This window comes from Cotesia glomerata, linkage group LG7 (assembly GCF_020080835.1).
Source record: "Cotesia glomerata isolate CgM1 linkage group LG7, MPM_Cglom_v2.3, whole genome shotgun sequence".
Lineage (NCBI taxonomy): Eukaryota > Metazoa > Arthropoda > Insecta > Hymenoptera > Braconidae > Cotesia > Cotesia glomerata.
In genome coordinates, this window is record NC_058164.1 from 7,531,463 (window position 1) to 7,553,292 (window position 21,830).

At 26.9% G+C, this 21,830-nt stretch overlaps 2 protein-coding genes across 3 annotated transcripts in view; one reads left to right on the forward strand and one right to left on the reverse strand.

The window, feature by feature from the left end:
• Window positions 1-21,830, reverse strand: part of LOC123269472 (adenylosuccinate lyase) — a 47,564-nt gene that overhangs the window by 2,407 nt on the left and 23,327 nt on the right. Inside the window, exons 2-4 of the mRNA XM_044735187.1 lie at window positions 3,261-3,464; window positions 2,906-3,188; window positions 1,292-1,443 (exon numbers count right to left, since the gene is read on the reverse strand). Coding sequence (XP_044591122.1) covers window positions 1,292-1,443; window positions 2,906-3,188; window positions 3,261-3,464 — 639 coding nt within the window. The remainder of the gene's footprint in view (window positions 1-1,291; window positions 1,444-2,905; window positions 3,189-3,260; window positions 3,465-21,830) is intronic.
• Window positions 4,899-9,653, forward strand: LOC123269475 (protein snakeskin). 2 transcript variants are annotated; one of them, XM_044735190.1, is made up of 4 exons: window positions 4,899-5,282; window positions 5,670-5,876; window positions 9,145-9,264; window positions 9,344-9,648. In XM_044735190.1, the coding sequence occupies exons 1-4, from the start codon at window positions 5,232-5,234 to the stop codon at window positions 9,443-9,445; spliced, it is 480 nt and encodes a 159-aa protein (XP_044591125.1). In that variant the 5' UTR covers window positions 4,899-5,231; the 3' UTR covers window positions 9,446-9,648. The 2 variants fall into 2 exon arrangements, with proteins under 2 accessions (XP_044591125.1, XP_044591126.1); XM_044735191.1 differs by lacking the exon at window positions 4,899-5,282 and adding an exon at window positions 5,400-5,507 and having other exon boundaries at window positions 9,344-9,653.

Sequence of the window (21,830 nt, forward strand, 5' to 3'; positions counted from 1 at the left end):
GCTTCCCAAGAGTGAAAGAATTTTTAAAATAAGTTCAGTAGTTTCGGAGCGTATTCAATGGAAACAAACAAACAATCAAATCTTTCCTCTTTATAATATTAGTATAAATAATGCGGCTTGTCAGCACGATAGCGTCTACAATTCTTAAGGGATCTTAATGAAACTCAACATACTTATTTTATAGACAATTACGAAGGTCGAGTTTAAATTTGAGCTGAATCGGACAATTAGTTCAGAAATTACAGCATTTTAAAATAATGGAAATTTAAGAATTTCATATTTTTACTGATTTTCCTTCAAATAACTTCAGAACGCGTCGAGATATTTGAATTCTGTAAAATTCATTTGATAGCTGAGAAAATAAGCTTCAATTTACATGTTTACATTTATTTCTAGACCAAAAAATTTCTGGGTACATTTCAATGAAATTTTGACTCTTGCAATCGTTTTGTTTGGCTTGATGGTTGAAACTTATTGGATTTAATTGGTAATAATGATAAGTAGCCGTCATGTAATTTTACAAACTTGACTATCTACAAATTGTGAAAAAGTGTATTAAGATTACAAAAATTTTATCAAAATTACAATTAAATTTTACAATTTTATCATTAATTTTGTACGTTGAGTCTACGAAAGTTTGAGTTTTTTTTCATAAAATCCGGTAATTTATTTTTGCGTATTTTTGTTTGTAATTTTACCATTATGTTGTTAAATAAATAATAAGCTAATTTTTGAAACATATTCATACAAAAATTAAATTAAATTTAAAAATATGTTTATATACTAAAAATTTAATAAATTTATGAAAATTTTTAACAGTGAGTGAATTCGAGAAACTTCAAATAATAAAAAAAAATATAACTATTGATTAGAAGATTGAAATTTTTTAAATCAATTTTTGAAATTTGAAAAGATTAATCTGCAATAATTATACTAGAGTAAAAAATCCCATTAGTGGCGGGGACCCCATTACTGACACTTTCTTTGATTTTGGTACTTATTCATTTAATGAAATCATTAATTTCAATAATGAATATATTATTTCTAATCTTTAAGTTCTTTAGATCAAAAATATTTTTAATTTTTATTCCAAGTAAAACATTTTTTCATTGAAAGAAAAAGTGCCACTAATAGGGGTTAAAGGTGCCACTAATGGGGTCTTTTACCTTAATTGTTTGATTTATAATAAATTAATTTAAAGATTTAATATTCAACACATAATCCGAAAAATTCTGAAATATAAAAAAACATTTAATTAATCAACTTAATTATTTAAAAAAATATATATTACTTTATGAATAGTAGCACCAAGAGATGCCAGTACGCCCACGCATTTGATGTCAACTTTTCTGCTGTAGGTTTGACCAGTAACGGAATAGTATTCGTCAAATCCAGCCATTTGAGTTACCAATGCGTCAAGTTGTTTAACTTTTGTTGAATCACCTAGAAAATTAAATTAATTAATTAATTTTTAACAAAATAAAGTTTTATTTTTATTAAATTGAAACTTTTCATATTATCTTTAAAATATATGCCTCTAACAAGTGTCACCTGGTCAGTAAGTTCGAAATTTATCACATGACAATTAACTCTGCAATGTAAATTGCTAAATAGAAAGCGGTAGAGTGAAAAATTTATTTCTTAACATCAAGTTAATAATTGTAATTATACACTGTAAAAAAAGCGGTGTTAAAATGGACTCATTTCAACACCGCTATGTAACACCTGTGTATTAACACCGGTGTAGCGGTGCTCTTTTGCGGTGTTAAAAATCCAGTGTAATATTGGTGTAACCGGTGTAATACCGGTGTAACAGTAGAATAAATTTACACCGTATCGGAATATGAATATTACATGATCCATAAAACACAATTAATATTCAATATTTATCAAAATAAGACAAGTAACATTTATTTAAGAATTTTCAATTTATAAAATTACGCAGAAATCGATTTAATGAATGTTATACAACAAGTTAAATAGTATTTACAATATTTAATGTTTAGGAGCAATATAATAATTATTTTTATCGTAACCATCATGATGTTTCTCATAATATAATGGATGTTTTAAACATGACAAATCTACAGCTGTGCAAAAATGAATTATCTATATGAAAATCATTTAAAAAACGTTCAAAATTGTCGTAAAATTGTTCTAAAAATGTTTCAAATTTGTTGTAAAAACACTCTAAAACTGTCCAGAAAATGTTCCAAAATTGTCTCAAAAATATCCGAAAAATGTCTCAAATAGTTAAAAAAATGTTTTAAGATTATTCAAAAAAGGTTCCACATAAGATTTAAGGACAAAATTTCAACTAAATTGCTTCAAATAAATTGCATTGATTCTAAAATTATCTTAGAAGTATTCCGAAAATCTTAAAAAAAATACTTAAAAGTTATGAAATAATTACTAAAATCCACTATTTTAGAGTTTCCGATTATCTATAGGATGTCCTAAAATTGTCCTTTGATAATGGTGTTAAAGTAACACGGATCGAAAATTTACACTGAGAGAATTTCACACCATTATTTCACACTACACGGCCATGTAAAGTGCTCTGGGTCCATTTTTACATCGAAATTTTTTACAGTGTATTTATTTTAATCAAAAACTTTTATCTTTTTTATATTTTATTATTTTAAACTTTCTAAATTAAATATTAACTTTTTTTTTATTATTTATCTTTAATTATTAAACATAAAAAGTTTAATTATAAAAATTGTGTTACTTAAAATAATATCAACACCGGAAAATTTATAACACCAATTTAACACCGAAAAAAAATATTTACACCGCGACCGGTGTTACTGCTACACCGATTTCGGTGTGGAATTTAACACCGGAATTTTTAACACCGTACACCGCACGGACTCACACCGGTTTTTTTTTACAGTGTAATTACCGTTAAAAAGCTGAAGAAACGAAGCTTGCGTCCCGGTTGTTCCCTTTACTCCGCGGAATTTCAATCTGTTGCAAGCTTCTCTAAGATCGTACTCATCCGCGAGTAAATCATGCAGCCAGAGCGTTGCTCTTTTGCCGACGGTCGTCAGTTGAGCCGGCTGAAGATGTGTAAATGCTAGAGTCGGGAGATCTTTGTATTCTTCAGCGAACCTAGCAAGTCGCTTGATCACACCGCCCAGCTTTGGTAACAATATCTTGAACCCTTGTTTGAGTTGAATAAGATCCTGTAAAGTTCAAAGTTTTTAGAAAAACAATATTCTAAAAGTTAAAGGTATGAAAAATTATTCATGACTTACAGTATTATCACCGACGTAACAACTGGTAGCTCCAAGATGAATAATCGGAGCAGCTTTGGGGCATTGTGTACCGAACACGTGCACATGAGCCATAACATCGTGTCTTGTAGCCTTCTCTTCCTTTGCAGCTGCAAGAAAATCTATCTTGTCTACACAAGCTTCCATTTCTATTATTTGGTCATCTTTTATGTCAAGACCCAGTTCCTGAAACATTCATTTGAATTAATAAAATATATCTATTTAAATTTATTTGCGGGTAAACATTTAAATGAGAGTGATATATAATTCATTCACAAAAAAATAATTTAAGAAATTTTTAAAAATTTTTAAAAATCAACTAAATTAAAAATTTTATTATTAATTAAAGGAATAATCTTCTTTCCATAATTCTAAAAGTTTTTTAATCTATCAATAGTTTTTTTTTAATATTAAAGAATCATTATTCATTATAAAATTAAAATTCAATGCTATTACTTTGATAAAAAAGTACACTAGAAAAAATTTCTTTTTAAAAAAGTAAGCAATGTTTTAGTAAGAAATTAATTTGTTAAAAATTTTCAACAATTTTATTGTTGAGCTAAAGAAATAGAAATTTTTCTCATAGTAACTTTTTTGCTGAAAAAAAGTTTTCTAAATTTGAGAAAAAAACAATTTTAGAGGAAAATTCACAAGTTGTCTATCTAGAATTATTTTTTTCTAAACCAAAAAAAATTTTTTTTCAACAAGAAAGTTATTGTTGGAAAAATTTTCATTTTTTTAGCTAAACAATAAAATTATTTTTATTTTATTTATTTAATTTAAATAACTTTGATGCCAAGGCATTGGCCGAATGGCAAACTTATACAATGGTAGTTTATTTAAAGTACACGTAAGAGATTTAGTATTTAATTTATGTAGTGGTTATAATTTTAACAAGATGAACAAAGGAAAAAGTTATGTGAATTAATAGTAGTGGGAACCAGCCCTTATTTAATGCAAATAGATTCAACATTAAAATATGAATATTTTAAAGAATAGCTCAAAATATAAATCAGATTATTAACAATATAAATTATATAATTTATATAAATCAGCTCATTTTACATTTCCTTAAATGGCAAAAATATTAATATTAGTTTTGATATTACAAGTAAAATTGATGGTCGAGATTCAGAATGTTTATTTGAAGTTAGTATTTAGCCATTACTTTCCTGATTTAGGAAAAATTTATAGGCACTGGTTTTAAAGGTATCATGGCTAAGCGATTCTATTATCTTAATAGGTAGTTCTTTCCAGTCTGATTGCAGATATCACAAAGGAGTGTTCAAATTGTTGAAAATTTTCAAAAAATTAATTTATTATTACAACATTGCTCATTTTTTTCAAAATAAATTATTTTTCTCAGAGTACTGAAATTAGCAGACATTTTATATTACTTCATCAAGAACACTATTTGATGTTTTTTTCGTAAAAGATTTTTTATTAATATTTCTTCTTCATATAAATCAATGCAAATTATTTCTCAATTTAGAATACATTCTATTTTTTATAATATAAATTCATAAAATTCTAATAAATGTCATTTTTAAAATGAGACAGTCGTTTTTATCAACTAAAGAAATAAATTTCAAATGATTAACAAAATAAATTAAATAATTGCTTACATTCAATTAACGGTATCATTCATTAAAAATTAATTTATGATTACGATAGTTTCTAATGACAATAATTGAATCATAAATACTAAATATAAATAAAAAATAAAGAGTAACGTAAGTGGAACAGATGCTCTGTTTCTATACTCTTCGGGATTTATTTTCTCACTTTAACCTGTTATCTGATAAGATAAGAAAGGGCTTGGTTCATTGTAGAAGTTATTATCATCTCCGTTGATTCATTTCAGTTAACCGGTAACTAAAGATCAAGACACTTGGCTAAAAATTTTCAATTTACATTACATTTAATAATTAATAATTACATTTAAATATCACCATGGTTTCTGTAGTGTCAGTTGGCAGTATCATTATAAAAGTGCTTAAATTGGTGAGAATCTAGTTTAATAACTTTTATTTATTAACAAATAATCAGACATTTTATTCAGTGCGTTTTATCAGCAGTTCTGTCAGTAGTTTCAAATATCCGTACAACTTTGATAATTTTTAGTTGTTGCGAAAGTTACTTAAAGTTGATATTAATAGTATTTAAAAAATATTTAGCAATAACGCAAAGACAAGAATTCCTGAATCACTTATTACAGCCTATCAGAGAGTAAGATAACGAGTATTTGTAAAGAGATAATTTTCGGTGACACATGCATAGATAGAGCATGGATTCCCAGTTCTAGTGTTAATTTTTCAATATTTTTTTTTCAAATTTCATTATTTTTATTAATTATTACTGATATACTATAATTGAATGGAATTATTGCAGGCAATGAACTTAATTATTCTCATCTTGTATCGAACGGGATACGGAGGAGAGTTTCTAGGTGTGGGTGGAACGTGGAACCTAAACGAGGACAAGAGCCCCGACGCAGAAATCGTTGCTTCCGGTGTCTTTGTTGGTTTTTTCATTTACACCAGCGTTGTATTGATGACTTATTGTTTTGGTAGTACGGAGCATAAAAAAAGTCTTGTTGTAAGTTTATATTTTATTATTATGTACAATATTAATCATTAGGGTGTTTCAATTTTAGGTGACTTTTTTTTTCAACGAAAAAACAGGCTGAAAACTTGCATGATAGTGAGAACAGAAGCCTGCTCAAAGCGGAGTTCTTAATATTAATATTTAGAGGTGTCTGTCCCTAATTTTTCATTTTCCATTTAAATAACATTGGAAAAAAAATTCTTTTTTTTGTTTATTTTTCTAGCTCGGCATACGCACCTCATATAAATAAGTCCATAGCATATTCTTGTAGAAAATTTAACGCTCTACAAAAAAGTTCTCTTACACTTTTATCATAAAGACAGCCGTTCTAAAGTTATTCAGACGTAAACTTCTAAATATATAAAATTTTGATTATTCAAGTATTAAACTCATACAAATTAATTTATTACTGTCTTAAAAATTATTTTTATATGTAAAATTGGTTCTGATGCACTAACATTTTCATAAGGCTAAAAAAAAAATTACTCATGTATCAAATTTTTAACTTCCCGCTAAGAAAATCGAAGATTTTCAAAATTCGGGAAGTTATTGGTTTCACCCCGTTTTACGAAAATTGAGTTTTTATCAGATCTCGACGTTTTAAGGTCACAGGAAGCTTTCCTGACTATTCCCGCGATGGTGTCCGTGCGGCTGTGTGTGTGTGTGTGTGTATGTGTGTGTGTGTGTGTGTGTAAACTTCGTATAACTTTTGAACAGCTCGACCGATCGAATCGAAATAGGCGGCGATCTAAAGAGTATCATTGCCATTAAATTTTGGGAAAATTTGAATCAATTCGGTTTGCTAGATTTTGAGAAATCTCAAAAATAAAATTTTCAAAAAATCGTTTTTTTGGAATAACTTCTAAACGGTTGCACCGATAAATTCCAAAAACTATTCCGCTCTTAAGTTTGAAAAACCACGTCGATTTCCACCAGTCCCGTCAAAATCGGTTGATTCGTTCGAGAGTTATCGAAAACGAAAAATTTCAAAAAAAGTGTTTTTTTGGAATTACTTCGAAATTTCTTGGTCGATCGATTTGAACTTCAAAATCCGTTATGAGGTTTCAAAAACTGCGTTGAATGCCACCAACCACGTGAAAATCGCTTCATTCATTCAAAAGTTATTGCGGTTTGAAAATTCAAAAAATAGTGTTTCATCAAATTTCTATCAGACTTTTGAGCTCGAAGAGCTCAAAAGCATAAAGAAGCTATCTCTTTGAGCTCGGAGAACTCAAAATAACGCAGAAATTGTACTATTGAGCTCGAAGAGCTCAAAAACAAAATAAGTGAAATGTTGAGCGTTTAGGTATGGAGTTAACGGGAAGTTGCAGGGATGGCCTTTAGGGTCAACCGTTTTCCTAATTTTTTTATTCTTTATTTCATTGACTGTAAGAAAATCATGACCCGAGTAGAATTAATTAAATTTTTAAAAAGTTTCACGGAATTATCAATTTATTACTCTACACGGAGGGAAAGATAAGTTTGGAAAATCAGAAAAGTGCACGTCTCATAACGCTGATTTATCACAAAAAAATCTGGAAAACGGTTGACCCTAAAGGCCATCCCTGCAACTTCCGCTAATTCCATATCTAAGCGCTTTATAAATTGCACTTATGAGGTTTTTGAGCTCTTCAAGTCAAAAGTCTGATAAAAGTTTCAAAGAACACTATTTTTTGAACTTTCGAAGTGCAATAACTCTTGAATGAATTAACGAATAATCGAAACTTTTATCAGACTTTTGACTTGAAGAGCTCAAAAACCTCATAAGTGCAATTTTAAGCGCTTAGATATGGAATTAGCGGAAGTTGCAGGGATGGCCTTTAAGGTCAACCGTTTTCCAGATTTTTTTGTGATAAATCAGCGTTATGAGACGTGCACTTTTCTGATTTTCCAAACTTATCTTTTCTCTCCGTTTAGAGTAATAAATTGATAATTCCGTGAAACTTTTTAAAAATTTAATTCATTAAACTCGGGTCATGATTTTCTTACAGTAAATGAAATAAAGAAGAAAAAAATTTGATACATGAGTAATTTTTTTTTTAGCTTCATGAAAATGTTACCGCATCAGAGCCAATTTTACACATAAAAATAATTTTTAAGACAGTAATAAATTAATTTGTATCAGTTTAATACTTGAATAATCAAAATTTTATATATTTAGAAGTTTACGTCTGAATAACTTTAGAACGGCTGTCTTTAAGATAAAAGTGTAAGAGACCTTTTTTGTAGAGCGTTGAATTTTCTACAAGAATATGCTATGGACTTATTTATATGAGGTGCGTATGCCGAACTAGAAAAATAAACAAAAAAAAAAGAATTTTTTTTCCAATGTTATTTAAATGGGAAATGAAAAATTAGGGACAGCCACCTCTAAATATTAATATTAAGAACTCCGCTTTGAACAGGCTTCTGTTCTCACCTTCATGCAAGTTTTCAGCCTGTTTTTTCGTTGAAAAAAAAAGGCCTGAAATTGAAACACCCTATTAATCATCAAATAGATCAAATAAATATTAATCATCAAATTTGGTAATTATAATAAAAATATCTCAAAGTTTGTCTGACAAAGATGAAAACTTTCTTAGTAATCAAAAATTTATCAATTTGCAATTATTTATGTTCAAATTTATAAAAAAAAGTTACTAGATATAAATTATCTAACATAATTATTCATTAATTTTTTACTTGAAATTTTCATAGAAAATTTAGAACTAAGATCATTTTTTAAAATTTTATTATTTAAAATCAAACAGAAAAATTTTTTATCTAATAAATTTTTTTTGGGTTGAGAAAATTTTACTTAGACCAAGAATTTTTTTGCTGAATCTAAAATGATAAAATTTTTCGAAACAATCTTGACTGAAAATTTTTCTCTTGAAACAAAATAAATTTTGTTTAATGAATGAATTAAATTTTTTTTTATGAATTAATTTTCATTCTTAAAAGCTATAAATTTTGAGAGCTTGTCACTTTTTTTGCTTGCATATTAAATTAATTAAATTTTTCTATTAAATTTATCACCTATTTTAAAATGTTGATAGGGTGATTAATACTTCCATATTTTTTTTAACTGATCAATCAAAAAATAATCCATCAAATTATTTTTTGAATCTAATTGATTGGTTTAATTTCACAAAACAACTAAAGTAACAATTTTCGTTCTACTCAAAACATTTTTCAATATTTTGATTTTTGCTACAAAAAAAATTAACTTTGCATATAATTAATGGTTAATTAATTATGTATTTATATATGTTTTCAGGAAATAATTATGAATATCGTAGGAATGTTCATGTTCCTTGCCGTAGGAGGAACAGCTCTACATTATTGGCACGGTTATCAATCGGAACATAAGTATATCCATGTCGCAACAGAGAGACAGGTAGGATTAAAATTTTTAACTCTACTGACAAGCTTCTAAATTATTGTCATGCAAATTATTTCTCCTTGATTTTTTTTAGATTGGTCTAGCCGTGGGCTCGCTTTGTGTTTTGGAAGGAGCAGCGTATCTACTCGATACTTTATTGAGTTTCTACGAATTCGCTCAGAGTGAATATAATTAAGATTAATCAGTTAATATAGTCTACAGATTATTACTATTATTCTTTTTTTTGTATTTATAATTTTCATTTCATGGTACAAAAGACCCATTAAAATGTAAAATTATTATTATTAACTGAAAGTATGACAAATTTTTGTACTGATAAATAAGAGTAGTAATTATTTATATAAATTTTGTAAGCAAATAATGTAAAAAATTTTTTCTTTTATAAAAATTTTTTTAAGCCGTAAAAAAAAAACTAAAATTATTTTATAAAAATAAAATTATCTTTTTGTTAACACGCGATCCTTAAATTAAAAAAAAAAAAAAAAAAAAAAAATATGGACCATTATATATCGAACTACCTCCAGAAAATAGTTTCAATTTTCCATGACCAAAAATTAACAGACAAGAGTTTAATTTTATTATAAAATTCTTTTGTTTTTGTTCTTATTAATCAAATAATTATTAAATAATTTATTTTTATAAAAGTGACAGTAAAAATCATAAAAAAATGTGCAGTTATGACACCAAAGGATTTTTGATAAATTTAACGACAGAACATCCAATATGGGTAAAAACAGTTCAATGGGTAAGGGTAAGCCGTGAAATTATTTCTGCAAAATTACCGCATTATTATATAGATCTACTCAAGTCAAGAAACTAATAAATATAACTGAACATTAACGAGGTTAAATGATTCGACATTCAGGTTATGGTATGCGTAAGTTTCAGTATAATGAGTCAGTACTATAGTTATGAGATTCCGACGTGGCTCTGGATAGTCTACTGCATTGGTTCAACAACTTATTTGTTAATAACAATGGTCATCATTATGAGCTATGTGTTTCATGAAAATTCTGAGATTCTCGATTTTTATTTTACGGCTATCGGTGTACCATTATATTTAATTGGAGCTATTGGTGGTATTGTTCAGGAGATTGTACTTGAACCAGAAGACGCTGCTAATGGACCGAATCAGTTGTATTTATCGGCTATATTTATTGGTTAGAGAATAATTATTATTCATTTTAGGGGTAATAATAGGAGTTACTTGGTGCGATGTACGATTTAACAATCTTCATCGTTCAATTATTAAAATTTTATCACAGTAAAGGGCAAATATATTATATAGTTTGTATAATTTATAAATTATCCAATATTACTTCACACATTAAAAAAAAGTATTAGATTGGGGAAAAACAATGTTTAGCTTTACAGGTCGCAATATATCAGATAATATTTACAATTTTTTTAACAACCTGATATATTCTTTTTTAAAATTCATCACTAATAGAATAATTTTGAAAAAATGTAAATTATTCAATAAAAAAAATTATTTTTGAAAAAATATTAAAAAATAAAGACTTCTGTGGTCATATTTTATTAACAATTTTTGGTTGAAAAATTTGCGCTAAAAACTTATTGAAAGGTGTATTTTTAAAAATTTTTATAATTATTATTTTAAATTCGTCATGGAATAGAATATTTTGAAAAAAATAAAATTATCAAAAAATTTTTAATGCTTTTAATATTTTTACTTGTTATCGTTTTTAAATTTAGACGTTTCTACATGGTTAAAATTTATTGTAATTTTCAAACTAGTTGTGATACAATATTAATAATATTTATAAATTTTAATTGTCCATTGTACAGTCAATATTCAATTGAAAGTAATTTATGGGCCATTAATTCGTAAGTATATAGAAAAAAGAAAAATAGAAAAATTACAGTTTCAGATTGTAATTATTATAATTATAAAAGCTCTGAAAATTAACATTCAAAGTTTGAATTTAGAAAAATGTTATTTCGAACTGTAATTTTTTTAGTTTTAAATACGATGGCACACCTATTACTATTTATAATGTAATTTTTCGAGTTTTCTTTTTTCCGTATATGATGAAAAAGCCAGTTTTGAAAAATTCAAATATTACACTGATAAAAGGATTTATTTTTATCAAAAAATATTTTTTAATAGTTAACAAATCAATTATTAGAGACCACTTTTTAGAATTAAATAAATATTTCTTGGTATTTAAATGATTTGTTTGTATTTAATAAATCTAATATTCATTTATTAAATATTAATAAATCTTTTTAAAAACTAAGAAATATTTGTTAAGGACTAAAAAGCGGTCTTTAACAAATATTTTTAACTATAAACAAATCCTTCTATCAGTGTATAATAAGACGGATTAATGGTTAACTTTGAAAATATTTTATCCATGAACAAGTTGAAAGTTCTAAAAAACGCTTCACATTTCTACACTAATAAAAAAAATAACCTTGATTCAAGAGAAAAATTTTTGAACTAAGAACATGATTTTGAAGAGATTGATAATCTTAAATCGCAATTCTAAGCGCTTAGATATGGAATTAGCGGGAAGTTGCAGGGATGGCCTTTAGGGTTAACCGTTTTCTTAATTTTTTAAATTTTTATTCACTCACGACTTATTAGTACAATTGTAAAATATATTAATTAAAAATTCGCACCAAATAACTCTAAGTATTGATTATTATTATTTTTTTTTATAATTTATTTAATTAACTATTTTTTCAGTCATTGCTTTGTATATGCTAGGACACATATCACTAATGATTTACATTGAAAACAATAAATGGTGATTAAAAATTCTGCATTTATCAAGTACTATTTTTTTTCCACTTACTAATTAATGATTTATTAACTCAGTAAGTGTTAGAGATTCATTTGTTTATGATAAATATATGTAAGACCGTATTTACTTAATAAATAATTCCAACCTTCAAGAAGTATCAAAATTTCTAATTAAAGAAAATGCATGACTTTGTGTCGATGGTCCAAGCGACTGTTAATGAACCTTTGGAAGATCGGAGTGCTAATATTTTGATAACATGCAAACTCTGTGGCGCAGTAAGTTTGTTAATCATCATAAGTATAATTTATTCTTATTACTATTATTATTTAGTCTTTAAATATCATTCCTTTAGATTTTCTGCCTTGCAGGTACGTTAACTCTAATAATACTACCACCAACATTTCTTTCTTGCTGCGCAACATCAATTTTATTTCCTACATTCATACCCGGTTATTTAATAATTAATATCGTTGGTTTTTTATCGAATTACTTGCGCCAAGAATTTCATTTAATGGTCGTAAGTATTTTTAAAAAATTTTGAATTCTAATAAAATAATTTTAATAAACTTTTAATGTTGCAACAGGACATATCATTTTCGGCGTTAGCTCTACTCATAAATTTATTTTTTATTGCTTATATAATATCAGACTGGAGTCTTCTGTTCGTTAAAATGAGTGACACGGATTATGCTCATCACTATGGGTAACATTTATTCATGAATTTCTTATTTTTATTCATTCTTATTCGTCTTGAATGTGGGTATTACTCATAATACATAGAAACATTGTCGTCAGTAATTAGTTATAAATTAAATATAATGATTCATCTGAAAATCTGAACAGTTAAGATGAAAACTAAATCAAGTCAAAATTTTTCTTTTATTTAATTTGTATAATTTATCCTTTAATCTAATCATATACTTTCTTATTTTCTAACCCTGATCCGTGGCTTCATCAAGAACGCTAATCGGTAATTAGTACAGTTCAATTTGGAAATTTAACCTTTTTTTCTTTGTCTGTTAATGAAATTAGAGTTTGGTGTGAAGAAAAGAAATAATTAACTTCTACAAATTAAAAAATTATCTTCACATTTTACGCAAGGCCAAATTTATTAAGACAACGAAATTAATACTTACAACCGTCGTATTTTAACAATTGATTCATTTATTCATTTTTAAATTTATGACAGCTTAAAAAAAATTAAACTACCGTGTAAATTAATATTAAATTATTCAAAATTTAAAAAAAAAAAAAAAACATATTTCATCATTAAGATTGTTAAGAAACTTATAATTAACTTAACTTGAATAAAAAAAAATTGTTCAAGCTACCAGGGTTTTTTTAACTTCCGTTTCCGAAGTGCGCAGTAATGTCCCCTAAAATTTGACGGCGTATCTAATGCGCAGTAATAGATTTAGATTTCCTTCCGACCCACATTAAATATTTTTAGTGATTACTTTCTAATTTTTACGGTAGTTGTAGTTGAAAGTTGTTTGTTAAAAAATGTGATGTTATTTTTAAATTAAGAGTTTGTCACTGCTTTTTTTTTTTGTGACGGCAATTGACAAAAGTTGCATGTGATGTACCTAAACAGCCCGGGTTCTAGTCCCAGCGCTGTCTGAATTTGAATGTAAATCTATTAACCAGTTCAAATTCTGCTTTTATTATAGTTGAAAAATATCGAATATAAATTAACTTATCTTAATTTGTTTTTTTTTCTTACAAAAATTTCTTTCAAATAAATAAAAAAATTTTTTTTTAAGTTAGCTAAATTCAACGATTTTATTTTAATAATATTTTTGTACTTTATGTGATTTTGGGTACACAATACAAGGATTTATTTTTCAAAGATTAATAATTTAATAATAACTATCAATTTTTATTTTTTTTACTTTATTTTTGCACGACTCGTGGTGCGAAGCATCAGAGAGTATTTTACGATCGAAAAATTTTTTTCGCCTTATTTCGGCAACTATTTTTATTATTATAGTCTTGTTATTTCGCGGAATCAAGATATTTTGAATACTATTGTCTAGATAATTTAATGGAGATTAATTTGACACTTTTCAAAAATTGATTTAGTACAATAGAAACGGAAAAAAACATCAAAATAGGTCAAAAAATTTTCCTGTCCGTCATGTATGAAACTCCGGAAACACTGTAACTTGCGAAAAAAATGCATTAATTGACTTAAATTTTTTTTTTTTAATTCTTTGGAAGAATTGTAGGTTACCGAATGCGAATGGCTAAGTAATTTAGTTTCGTTTTTATACAATTAATAAAATAAAACAAAAATCAGAAGATATTGTGTACATTTATCCCACTAGAGGCACGTACGTATTATCGTGCTATCTTAGCTGTTTTATATATTTTTTTCACATTTTTTATTTTATTAATAATTCATAATTAAATGAGCATTATGAGTCGTGCACTTTTGGATTTTCCAAACTTTTTTTTTTATATGAAAAGAAAATTAAATTTTTACACAAAAAGAGAATTAAATTAAGTTGAATTAATTGGAATAATAAAGACATTTTTTAGAAGAGCTATAAATTTTTAACAATAATTGTAGTCGATTTTTATTCTAATTTTTAACTTCCCGCTAAGAAAATCGAAGATTTTCAAAAATCGGGAAGTTATTGTTTTCACCCCGTTTTGCAAAAATCGAGTTTTCATCAGATCTCGACGTTTGAAGGTCACAGGAAGCTTCCCTAACTATCCCCGCGAGGTTGTCACGGTGTCTGTATGTGTGTGTGTGTGTGTGTGTGTGTGTGTGTGTGTGTGTGTGTGTGTGTGTGTGTGTGTGTGTGTGTGTGTGTGTGTGTGTGTGTGTGTGTGTGTGTGTGTGTGTGTGTGTGAAAGTATGTCAACCGCTTATAACTTTTGAACGGCTTGACCGATTTCATCGCGGTTGGTGCCATTCGAAAGGACTTGACCAAACTTAGATTTTGAAAACTATTTGGACCGATTCAGATCAATAGATTTTGAGAAATCTTAAAAAAAATCGAAAAAAAAATTTTTTTTAAATGTGGTTTTTTTGGAATAACTTTTCAACGGCTTAAAGGTTCAATTCCAAAAACTAATCAACTCTTAACCTCAAAAAACCACGTCGATCGCCACCAGTCTGGTCAAAATCGGTTGATTCGTTCGAGAGATATCGTGAACGAAAGAAAACCGAAAAAAGTGTTTTTTCGGAATAACTCCAAAATTCCTAGCGCGATCAATTCAAAATTTGAGATTCTTTGTGAAAAACTGCGTGGAATGCTTCTAACCGCGTAAAAATCGGTTTATTCATTCAAAAGTTATTGCGGTTTAAAAATTCAAAAAATAGTGTCTTATCAAATCTCTATCAGATTTTTGAGCTCGAAGAGCTTTAAAGCATAGGAAAGCAATCTCTTTGAGCCCGGAGAGCTCAAAATAACCCATAAATTGTATTTTTGAGCTCGAAGAGCTCAAAAACGTCATTGGTGCAATTTTAAGCGCCTAAGTATGGAATTAGCGGGAAGTTGCAGGGATGGCCTTCAGGGTCAACCGTTTTCCTACTTTTTTTTGCAGGTAAATATAGTTTTCATTTTTTGTATCAAAAATTTGTATTGAAAAAAAAAACTATAAAATTTTTCCTATATTTTAAAATAAAACCAAGAAAATATAAATGTAAAGACTAATTATAAAAAAATAAGAATCTTCGCTATATCTTCGATCAGCATACTTCAATGCGGCCTATTAACTCTCGTATATTTAGCAATTGCAGTGAAACCCACACGCTCTTTAACTTTAAAAAGAAAAAAAGTTTGGAAAATCCAAAAGTGCACGACTCATAATGCTCATTTAATTATGAAATATAAACAAAAAAAAAAAAAAAAACTTAAGTCGTTCAAAATTAATTGCCGAAAAAACAGCTGTAGTAGGAAGGTACTGCACAAGCGCCCCTGGTGGAATAAAATGTACATAATATCTATAGATATAGATATATCACCATCCATGTTAATTTTACATGGATATATATAGATATACAGTCTTGTAGTTTTCGTTTTTTATTAATTGCAATTAAACGACACTGAATTAATTAATCATTCGCATTCAGTGACCTACAATCGTCGATTAGAATTTTTTAAAAAAAAATTTAACTCAGATAATGGATTTTTTCACAAGTTACAGTGTTTCCGGGTTTCACACATGACGGACAGGAAAATTTTTTGACCTATTTTGGTGTTTTTTTCCAATTCTATTGCAGTAAATCAATTTTTAAAAAATATGAAATTAATCTCCATTAAATTATCTCGACAATAGTATGCAAAATATCTTGATTCCGTGAACTAACAAGGCTATAATAATAAAAATAGCCACCAAAATGAGGCGAAAAAAATTTTTCGATCGTAAAGCACTCTCTGATGCTTCGCATCATGAGTCGTGCAATAACTATAATAACTTATCAATTTTTTTCTATTTAATTTTCAGATTTGAATACTTCGTATTAGCAGTATTATCTCTCTTCAACTTCATAGCTTCACTGGTACAATTAATAATCTGTGGACGTGAAATTTACATCAGCGCGACGCTGGAAGAAGAAATATAGCCAAGCCCTAATCATCAAATTAACCCGTAATAAAATTTTTATTTTTCTATTTAATAATTTTAATTTGACATTGAAAAAGACGTTAAGACTCACGAAGCGACATCAGTTACCGTCCCAGTATTTTTAAGTATAAATATGTATATCAAGACCTGCATCTAGGCGAACATCACTGACATTTATAAATGTAATAGATATAAAAAAAGTAGGTATACATGTGATGTGTTATGTGTTAGATGTAAGATGTACGATATATAAGATAAAATAATCCCATATGAGTAACGAAGATATAACCAGTTGATCTGTGCGACCTTATGATCTTGGTCATCCACCAACACTACTCTCTCAGATCATCCTCTGCTCACCCACGCTCACCGGATACTTGCCCAGTCAAATATACCAGCACAAGTAACGCGATTGCTCACCAACTTATATTAATATAAGCCTTAATTTACGTCTCAAGTCTCAGTAAACACGTTAGTTAATGGAAAGTGTATTAATCATTAAAACCGTGTCCATATTAATTATAATTTATCATTAAAACTATAATTCAATTTATCCTTTTGTTAATTTCATTAAAATTACTCAAACATATATTTCGTTGAGTAATTGTTTTTTGTCAACATTTGGAAATACATGTGTAAAAAAATTTTTGTTCATACTTTGAAAAATTATTGACAAAATTTATGAAGAAACTCTTTAATAAAAAAAAAATTTTTTTTAATATTAAAATTAGCAGACAAATTTTAGATATTTAAAAAATTTGCATAAGTCGAAATTTGAAAGAACTATGAGTGCAAATTAAAAAAACAATATTATTTATTTGTTTAAAAAACAAACATTGAAAAATTTCTGTTCAAGTCTTTTTTTCTGTTAATATTTGTGATTTAAAAACTTTATTGTAAGTGAAAATTTAAAATAACTTGAAAAATGAATGACATATCATTTTTAATTAAGAAAAAAATTCTGTTGCTGATTTATAAAGTAAAAAAAAATTTATTTAGTCAGTAAAATTTTTCTCATTTATATTTACTAAATAAATAAATAGTATATTACACACCTAGGGAAGTAAAGTAAGAAATGTCTCAGATCACATGTAATTGTTGGCCGAGGCGAAGCCGAGGTCAACAAACATGTGATCTGAGGCTTTCTTATTTACTTCCCGAGGAGTGTATACTATTTTTTTGTCCGACGAAGGCGGAAAGCGGCAACTTAGTTTAGCGCAGCGGGACGAAAGTTGTCACTTTCCGCCCGGAGGGCAAAAATAAAAATTACAGAATTAATTTTTCTTAAACAATCTATTCAATGCTATTCAAATTATTTTTCTTCCATTAATTATCACACTGAAAAATAAAATTCTTGACTGGAGGGTAAATTTTCTTGGCTCAAGAAAATGTTAAGGAAGATTGAAAATTTTTTGAATAAAGTCAAAGTTTCTTGAGCCAAGAAAATTTCTTGCTCCAAAATAACTTTTGTCCCTTAAAATTTTCTTGGTGCAATAATTTTTTTTTCTGTGCAAAAATATAACAATACATTCCATCCTCTAATTTTTTGATATCGCCTGAAGATAATTACATCATAAAGTTCAAAATTTGTATCCAAAAATTTTGTAAATTTTCGGTGGTTAATTATCAAAGTTATGATTGATGTTTAATTGTAGAAAAAATTCATAATTTATCTTGCATACTTATCAATCTAAGATCTGAATCATGAATCAGAGCGTTTGAAGATTAATATCCAAAACTTAAAATTTTACGATAATAAAGCTCTAATTTACATTATGAGTCATGCAATAATTTTTTTTCCAATGTACATAATTCAGAATGTTATAATATAAATGAAATATGAAATAAAAACATATTTATTAAATTTCCCAAGAGGAAGACAAAAAAAAATGAATTACACCGACTAAGACATTCAATACCTTATTCACAATAATTAACATGAATAACTTTAATGAAAAATCGATTTCTCTGAGTAGAGCGCATAGATGCATACCGAACCTTGAAGAGGAGCTTATACGACCTCTACACTCCGCAGATCTACAGTTTAAGTTACCCGTTACTGCCAACTACGTATTTACCTATAGATCTACACACATACTACATACTGCATGCTATGTACATAACAACCTACTATAAAGTACCGAGGTAATGTAATGTAAGTAACTCCTGATATATTACCAGATAGAGCAAACTGCAACTTAAATCGCCCATACATACTACAGACTACAGTTTAATCCATAAGAACGGTTTACTTATTATTATTACCTATAGGTATAGACACCACGACTTACTGTACTTACTGTACATACGCGACCCTATTTTCTAGGCCATGTACTCAGCCATTCAATACTCAACTAAACTATTGTTTCCACAATCGTACAATCTTTATAACGAAACACTAAAAAATATTGTTGATATTATTGTTACTACTTCAGGTGTGTTTGTTAGTCCTTGTTGTCGGTGGTTTTTTAATGGATCGATAACCACAGACCGCATTATCGCCGTTCAAATAATAACAAGTTGATATTTATATTTATATTAATATTAATAGAAATATAAGCATAATAATAAAATAATCTACAGCTAAACTACAACTTGTAGGTTTCTATATTCCATGCGACTTGACTTTCGCACTGAGGAATGTCCTGGTCCGTTATCAAGCAGATTTCTTATTTCTCTGTGATTTTTGCTAAAATTAAAATAAAAGATTTTTTTTTTTTATTAGAATTTAATTTGAATTTTTTTAGTCTTTATAAATATTTTTCTTTTTTTTTCTTGATAGATTGATGTTTTAAGGTAGTTGTCATGGTACAACATTGTCAAAAAATTAGAGATTATACGCTCTGCAAAAGTATTTGAGTTTGTAGCTAAGTAATCTATAATTTTTACGCAAGACTGTACCTGTGGAGACGCAACCCATACAATTGTTTCTGTCCGACTCCGTAAATATATACTTTTTCATAAATTGTTAAACTTTAATCCGTTATTTATAAAAAATTAGACGGTTAAAAAATTTTTTTATATTTTTTTTAAACTCACAACAAATACATTAAAAGACTGTCAGTTTTTTGAAAGTTTCTGACAGTTAGTTTTTTTTTTTATAACTAAGAAACTAGTACAGAACTGCAGAGAGCGTATGCAATCAATGTTAAATATTCAATTTTTAATTGAATTAATCTCGGGTTATAGGTGGTCAATCGACTTCAAATTTTTAGGGTAATTATATCATCATGTCCTTAATAAGTATACAAAAATTTAGAATTTTCTGACGGTATGATTTAACTACGACAACTACTTTAATAAAATTAACTTGTTTTTAATTGTCGTAAAACTTGTTTATAAAAAATTTAAACTTCTTATTACCGATAAAATTATTTATCAATTTTTAATATTTTTTTATTTTCAAACAATAGTATTCAAGACAAAAATCATTTCATTAAAGAAAATTATTTTTTTGCATATTTTTCTACAAAAATCAGTAGAGTTAAAATATTAAGAATTTGTTAGAAACTATTTTTAGGTATTAAAATTAAAATAAAATTTTTATTTTATGAAAGTATTAAATGCAATAATTGATCATATTATTAGTAATTAAGAAATTATTTAGGTTATTGTTAGAAAAGTATTGGCTTTGGTTAATGATGCCCTTTATTGCGCACAAATTCTTGTATTGTGAAGTAGCAAGTAACTATCATTACTGCACTCGGCTGTGATATAAACAAAAAGAGTCAGAGCCAGGTGGTCGATTGTACAATGTTGTGAAATTATTTTAATGATTGAACACGGAAGTAAATGTAAATAAATGTGGGATAGACCAACCCTCTTTGGAAGGGGATTTATTTTAGTTGTTATTAAGAACTTTCAGAATTAATGCGTTGAATAATAAATATTTTAATGATGTGGATTATTAAATTCAATGATAATGAATAGATATATAAATAAATAATTATTCTTAAATTCTCGCGAGGCGCATTTTTTATTTTGATTTAATAAACATTTGAACTATAGACTATTTATAGACAAAAAAAAAATATTTTAAGGTGAAAATTTAGAATTTATATTATGTTATAAATTGTAGTAGTTGAGCACCTCAGGCAAAAACTGGAAAAATTAAATTTTTAAAACTTTTTAAGTGGTGCATTTTAAAACTAAAATTACTTCGGAACTTTTTAAATCAATAATTTATTTTATAAAAATTTCATTTGAAACTACAAAGAAGAGTAATTTTTTAACTGTTTTATTTTCGTGTAATATAACATTAATAGATAAAAATAAAATTTAGTATAGCATATTTTTATAATTTATTTTGTAAAAAGTTACGTAATTGTTCCAAAAAATTGAGTAATTATTACAATTTTGATTGCTTGATGTCAATCACTATAAACAGACAAATTTTAAAAAAATGTCGACGGTCTAATTAGCAATTTGTTTCTCCTTATTTTTTAAAGGGTGATTTTTTAACACTTTGATGTAGCAATAATCCAATTATAAATTATTTGAATGATTCAAACCTAAATATTATATCTCTATCAGATATTAATGATATTAAATAATTTTTTAAAGTGATAATAAATTTTGAGCTAATTGTTTTTTTCGTAGAAATAGAAGATTCTCTAAAATGGAGTTAGACAATTTGCTAATTAGAATGCCGATGTGTATTTAAAAGTATCAAAGTTTTCAATTTTTTTTTTACAAAAGTTAATGAAAACGAATGATTTAAAATTCTAAAAAATAAAATTAATTATCCTTAAAATAGATTGCAACAAAACAATTAATTTTAACAATTTTATTTATTGTAAAGAATTGAATAATTATCAAGCTTTCGATACTTTATTTTAATTGAAAAATCATTTTAGCAATTAAGCTTTCCTACAGATAAATAAAAAAAATGTTTTCTTACAAAAATTAATTATTTAAAAATAGTAAAAATTATAATCAATTGTCCTCACAATATTAAACAACAAAAAAATTTACTTTAATAATTTTTACTGTCAAAAATTGAATTATCAAATTTTTTATATTTGATATATAAATGAAAAATAAGGTAAAAGCCCCAATTATTGACGCTATAAGAGACAAAGTTATGATTTCATTTTTTTTAAGCAATCAAATATAAATATCGATGAATTTTGTTTGTGGTAATGTCTTCAGTAATGTTTTAACTAATCAATTTCTTTTTTTAAAATGATAATCAGTGATATTTACTAATTA